The 6,919-nt window shown below is 35.5% G+C and overlaps 1 protein-coding gene across 1 annotated transcript; it reads left to right on the top strand.

Moving 5' to 3' along the window:
* The first annotated feature begins 1,022 nt into the window (after positions 1-1,022).
* Positions 1,023-6,785, top strand: LOC111236599 (cytochrome b5-like). Its single transcript, XM_022765402.1, has 5 exons — positions 1,023-1,488; positions 2,682-2,810; positions 4,485-4,511; positions 4,667-4,701; positions 5,149-6,785. Exons 1-5 carry the CDS (start codon positions 1,288-1,290, stop codon positions 5,237-5,239), a joined length of 483 nt encoding a protein of 160 aa, XP_022621123.1. The 5' UTR covers positions 1,023-1,287; the 3' UTR covers positions 5,240-6,785.
* Positions 6,786-6,919: the final 134 nt, after the last annotated feature.

Here is a 6,919-nt window from a genome sequence, read left to right as displayed (position 1 = left end):
AGTTTATGGTGTCATATAAGAGGTTAGTGAGGCAAATTACGTTCAGACTTTAGCATGGTGTACAGAGGTACTCAAATACTCTGTTGGGGTGGAGGTGGGGTTGGTGACAGGGTTTAAACCCTATACAGCACAGTGTTTTTGCTTCTGTTGCATAAGTAGATATACTTGGACCAAAAGTTATGCTGCTTACTGAATAAGTATACTTTTTTGAGTGTCTCCTGAGACAAGTCTCTTAAAACACTTTGCCAAATGTATGTATACCAGTTTGTGGCAGGGGAGGAAATCCAGACTTTACATGTGAAGTATTTTGTGAATCATTGACTTACTTATCTGCCACTATCATCTTGTGGATGGTAACCTCACCTATCAGTAGAAAACATATGGTTCACAGGCCCCCCATATCAGCACAGGAAGAGGCACATCAAAACTTCCTAATGTGATGTATACAAAATTTATACAACATACAGTTTTACATTATGTACCCAGCCATGAGTTATTGCAAGCCAGCAATATAATTTGCCAGTCCATTGCCAAACTACTTTCACCAATGCCAAACAATCCTACATTTTCTTCCACCAGATCCGGATTATTATCTGGATATGGACCAAATTGCACTAACTCGTAGATCTCAAAACCATAAATATGTTTGATTCTTTACATCAAGTTCCATGCGTTATTTCCTGAGAACCTGAGAAAGTGACTAGAAATTAAATGGGCTGTTCCCTGGCCCATGCCCCATTCCTCCACCAAGTTTGATGCAAATCGGTCCAGATCATTTTCCACTCTCGTTTTGACAATTGGTCTTGGCAATTGAAACTGGTTAATTATTGTCGTGCATTTTAACCATTCAACAAACATTGAAAAAGCTCATATGCGCATTTACAGCGCACAGTTGACAACCTTTGCAAAATCCACCGTCTCATGATCATCAAGTGGTAGACCCTGATTGGTCACCATGCTGGTAGTCACATTTTCATTGGTCAGTTGTCGTGTTTCAGCTTTATGCTAAAATAACACGCATGTCATTGGTCTGTTTCACATGTCTGCTGATGTGCCGGGTTAGGCCGTTTTGTATTTCGTAACACAGCAGTGTTTAGCATTTGAGCACTTTTTATAACGTCCCTTTTCTGTAGTGTAATTTGGAGTTTTCTGAGCACTGCTAGTTTTATTCAAACAGAGTGGAAACTGATCTAGACGTAGCTAGCGTTACATCCATCCATACCTGGCTCACAGAAGCTAACGTTAGCTAGCTGCTCAGTCGATATAGTTACTCACATTAACGTTAGAATGGGTGAAGAAATTAACGACAACCTCATTAATACAGACAATGGATCTGCTAATAAGACCAACGGCGAGGAAAATGGCGATACAGTAGGAAGTGATGAAAAATATTACACGTTAGAAGAAATAAGATTGCACAATATGAGCAATGACACATGGCTCATCATCAACGATAAAGTATACGACATCACAAGTTTCCTTGAAGAGGTAAGAAACACTTTCTTTCAGCTGGAGGCAACGTTACGTCTAAGCTTTTGGTTACCTCATTTCGGGCCAAGACTACTTCCTGGACTTACGAAACGTATTGTTAGCGTTATGTATTTATGTCCTTGCTGACTGTCTTCCTTCAAGCTGTCACTGTCCCACATTAAACCAAATCGGTATAAAGTCACGAACTGAAGTTACCTCAGGATGAAAACAGGATACGTCAAGCAACATTTGGCTAAAACTTCTAGTCACTTTAATTTTTAGTTATCGTGAACGGTTAGCTAATAGTTATAATAGCCAACGTTGGCTAATAAGTTAGCTGTTGCCCACCGTTTTCATAATAGTAGCCTTAACAGCAACATTGTTGTCAATCTAGCATTAATTGTAGCTACTACCGGTAACTTAAACTAACTGTAAAAGTTGCATGTTGGTGATCCTGGTCCATATGTTTAACCTAGCTAATACAACTCTAATATTAGCAGCAGTAGGCTATATAAGCAACTTTGAAAACACCAGTGCTGAAAGAAGTACTCTGATCCATTACATAAATTAGTACCACTTTGTTAAAACAAAACAGTATTTCCATTACAAATAGAAATTCTGCATTCGCAACTTTAACAGTTTACGGACGTATTATAAATCAAAGTGTAAGTTATTTAAAGAACTGCCCTTCTCAGGGTCCAAAAAACATAACATAATATAATTGGATTGATATTTTAGATCGTTTTAACATGTTGTTTAACATGTGCATTTTAATGCTGTAGCTTCTTGTAGCGGAGCTAATGTTAACTGCTGTATACACAATTGAGTTGTTTAACTTATAAGAATACATTGTATTTTCAGAAGCTGGTCAAATGTTTTGCATGTAAAATCCCATCTGCAAAGTAAAACGGAAAGAGAAAAGCAGAATAATGTTCCCCCCTAAAATGCGTATGAAGAAGAATACCAGGGAAATGCTCAAGGACTGTGAAATACCCCAAAAAAATGTCATGTACAATACTTGAGTAAATATGCTTTGGTACTTTAAGCCAATGAAAGACTGTAGTGGTACTTTTCACTAACTTGCCTGTGATTTCAAGGGTAGAGATTTCATTGCTTCTTCAATTTAAGCATAGAAATGAACTGTATCACATTCTGAGTGCGGGGGAAATCAGCTAGCTCAACATTGCGTTAACCCCACTCTATGATTCCAGCATCCAGGAGGTGAGGAGGTTTTGCTGGAGCAGGCTGGTGCAGACGCCACAGAAAGCTTTGAGGATGTGGGTCATTCCACAGATGCCAGGGAGATGCTCCAGCAGTACTACATTGGGGAGCTTCACATGGTAAGAGGAAAAGACCTGGTGTCTTTAGGGATGTCCACATCCCTCTGTAGAATATTGAAGTTCAATATCTCACAAGTTATTATCATGGCATAAATCTAACCTAATAAAACAGAACAATTAATCGGTGTCACCAAACCTCTTTGAGAAAAAGGTGACCATTTGTTGCACAAAAAGTTGCTTGGAGTCGCAAGAGGGTGTCATGCAATAATTTGAATGGAAAATTCTAATTGAAACTGCTCTGTAACATCCTTTAGACAATATGGTCATGTGAGTACTAGTTCTGTATCCAAATCTTTTGTTACCTGAATGCTAAAGGCTGTAGCTAAGGCACAATTTTAAGGTTTTTTTTTTTTTTTTTTATACCTCTCCTATGTCCCATTCAGTCTCAGCATTCAGTTTTTGTTATTTCCTGGTTTTCTTCCATTCATTAAGAAATGATATGGCACTATTGAGTGATGGTCATCCAGCTAAATTATTGCTGCAGTTGGATGTCATGTCAGAAGGACAGCACACCATATATATCTAGTCTGCATGGAGGAGTGGCTGGCAGAAACCCAGTCTTGAGGAACACAAAAATGAATTTTGGGATTAAACAAACTGACTTTTGAAGACTACTAGTTCATTTGATTAATTCAGACTACTGAAGTCTGTTTTTCTTTAGTTTAATGCCACAGTGCATTTTTACATAGAAAACTGACTGACAATTTTGTTCCCCATCACTTGTACTGAAAGCACTTCGGGAAGGAATGTCTTACTGGTCAGTATAAATAAGAGGAATGATTACAACGAGCAAAACCTGTTTATATAATATGGGCAAATAAATTGCTTTAAGATAAATTTAAAGACATTGTGAACCTATCCTTTAACTGACAATAGGGTCCCCTCCTACAGCAAACAATGGCAGAAAGTGAGATATGACAACAGAGAAAATTGAACATTCAAAGAAAGTTTTAAAATTTCCAGCTTTTCTATTTGTTATGTAAATTGTGTTTTAAAAAGGCAAAGTATATTGTCTTCCTCAGTAATTATCCAGATAACATTGTATTAGTTTTAACATAGAAACAGTTTTCCTTTGCCCCCAAATGTTGCTGTGTCAATATCTTGGTGTGCTTATTTCAAACATACTGCTTTGCAAAAATAAGAACCTAAACATGAATTACATGTATAAATTAAACAAAATTCAATTGGAAAATTCATGAGACTGTTGAAGATTGAATTTGTCCCTGCTTTCCTCTTGTTCTGATGATTATTGCTCTGGTTTTCTAGGGACTGATTTCTATTACTGAAATCTTTCCAATAAGTTTTTCTTCTCAGCCTTTGATTGGAACTGGCAACACACCACACAAAACATTCAACTCATCATTTTCAATCCAGTGGATACAACCTTCCACAAAGGATTGCATGATTTTTATGATTATCAGCTTTCTGGTTCTTTAACCAGTCCCGTTTTTCTCAAATCATGATTGCTGAATGAAAACATGTGTCAATGATCATGATGTGATTATCAACAAGAGGAATGGTTGTTGTTTGTACATGCTTCATAGTCCAGGTTTAGAATTCATATAATGAATATTAACCTGGTAACACACATGAATACATTTGAGTTTTGATCAACTACGGACTACCTGAGAAACAGACTTAACTTGTATACTAATGTCTTCAATTTCTTTGTAGGATGACAGGAAAAAAGAGAACACAAAGGTGAGCTCCATTGTCTTTTTGTCTGATTTTGTCTTAACTACAATAGAAAAATCAATGATTTGTAAAGATGTGTCTGTGTTGTAAAGTGTCTGGTTTGTGTCTAAATCACACAATATCAATTTTTAGTTTGTGTCTTTTTTCTTTTTTTTCTGCAGGACGACGTCCATGTCACAAATTCAGGAGAGTACAGGTGAGTCATCATCATGAACATCGTGTGTCAGGCTCATTGTTTATAGTTTTCACATTTGTGTTCATATGTACCAAAAAGTTAAGTATCTTGGACATTGGTCACTGCAGTTTGTAGTGAACAAAGTCCTCTTTCAGTATTGACAGCTCAGAAAAAGTTTCTTGAAATAGAAAATTGTTAATGATTTGCTGTATGTGTATAAAAAACTAATTTTTTCTCTGCAAATGATTAAATATGTTTTTGTCGCAGATTTCTTTTAAATTATCAATATAAACACTGCTAAATTCACAAATAAAAAAGCAGTGACATAACTGTATTAAATATTATATTTTTAAATCATATATTAAATATCTTTATCATTTTGTTATTGTTATGTGATTGTATTGTCCTTTTTTAATTGCACTGGCTAGAAAAATTTATGTGATTTATTTTTTTATTAATTTTTTTCAGCTCCTGGACCATGTGGTTGATACCTGCTATTGCTGCAGCTGTTGTTGGTATCATGTATCGCTACTACGTGTTTGAACACAAGTCCTCTTGAGTGCTGGCATCCTGTTTCCATCTCATTCTTTTCATCTGGAGGCCTTGAAATGTTTGACCAAAACCTCCTCACACTGAGTGCACACGATTAGGAGTGTCTGCATCCTCTGCAACAAGAAAAGGAGGGGAACAGTTTGATAAAGTACTTTTGTCCTTGTCCGTCTACATAGAGTGCACCAAATAGACAGTTGGGCGGAGACTTTATTAAATTGTCTGCCTTCAGTTTCTTCGTATTTTACTGTTGCTATGCCTGTTGTCATCTATGTTAAATGTTGTCTTAAACTTAAACTTTCATATGCATTTGACCCAGTTTGGTCTCTGTATGGTCATTACCCATTTGCCTGCTCAGATAAAGGTTTTGTTAACAGCCTGGTGAACATGCATCATCATCACACAGACACCCAAGATTGAAATATTTAAGGAGATGTTGAGTATGCAGAATGGTGATGAAATAGTTAATAGTGACCATTAAACTTTCAACACTGAATTATGACTTCCAATGCATTTTCTTAGTTTTAATAAAGTCAGAAATGTTACTGGTACCTAACTCTCAATAGGAATTGTGAGTTTATTCCATTCACTCCTCCCAGCAAAGTTCTGGTGTTAAACTGATTGATTGCATTTATCATTTGGTTGTAAACACAGAATATTTCCAATTTTGTAAATGCAGTGTCAAATCTTTGTGTCTGTTCCATTTTGAAAATAATGGTGAATTATATTTAATCAGTGATTATTTAAGGTAGAATGTGTTCTGACTTATCTCTCTTTTTTCTACAGCTGTGTTATCAGGCAATTGTGTAAATGTTCAAAACACCTGATCCATAGATTAATATAAATTTATGTAGTATGTAATAATACAATAATATTTTATTACCCAGATATAATAGCTGGCAGTGAATCACTGAGTGAATACCCATGGGAAAAAAAAGTATGTTATTTAATTTGTTCTGTTTAAAAAATTGATTGTTTCTCACTATGCCATTTGTTATTTAACTGATGTTTTTTCACAATTTTGTTTCATTTTAATTAATTCCAATGCATCTTAATTGACTGTTTCGAGAGAATGGCAACGACAACTGGTGTGTGTTTCTTGTTTGGCTGTTAAACTGGGAGACTTGCCAGTTGTCATTAGAGCCATAGTTGAGTGTCTTCAGGCCACAGTTGGTTACTACACATATTTAATAATCTCTTTTAGTTACATAGCCTTTTTAAATTTTCTAGGTTTCTCTTAGGATTTTGGCAATGATTAATATGTTTTGGTTTAGGTAAGCTTTGCGTAGCATTTCTAAAATCACTGTCTATTGAATATTATGAAATAGAAAAATTATTTCATATTACTATTGACAACATTTTTCAGCTACAAAACCCGTATATATACATCACCTGTCAATTCATAAAAGCTGCTATTTTTACATGTGACTGCAATATTACTTGCGGATGTCAAAATTTAGTTAGTTGACTATAAATCTTCGCCATTTCTTTGCATTTCAACTGCCATTTGCTGTCATTAAAAGTCTCTTTGAATAAAATTAATCTTTCAAAATGTATAAGTGACTAGTCATTGATATACAGTGCAAATAACCTGGGAGCCTATCATTTCAGTTAGTTAACTGTCCTTTTGGTAATTTATTCCTTGCCTTTGGCAATTGTCAGACAAATACAACAAAACATACAAACAGAA

The sequence above is a fragment of the Seriola dumerili genome, unplaced genomic scaffold (assembly GCF_002260705.1).
Source record: "Seriola dumerili isolate Sdu_G_001 unplaced genomic scaffold, Sdu_1.0 BDQW01000674.1, whole genome shotgun sequence".
Taxonomy (NCBI): Eukaryota; Metazoa; Chordata; class Actinopteri; order Carangiformes; family Carangidae; genus Seriola; species Seriola dumerili.
The sequence above is the reverse complement of the archived record's forward strand: the minus strand, read 5'-3'. Positions and strand labels throughout refer to the sequence as shown.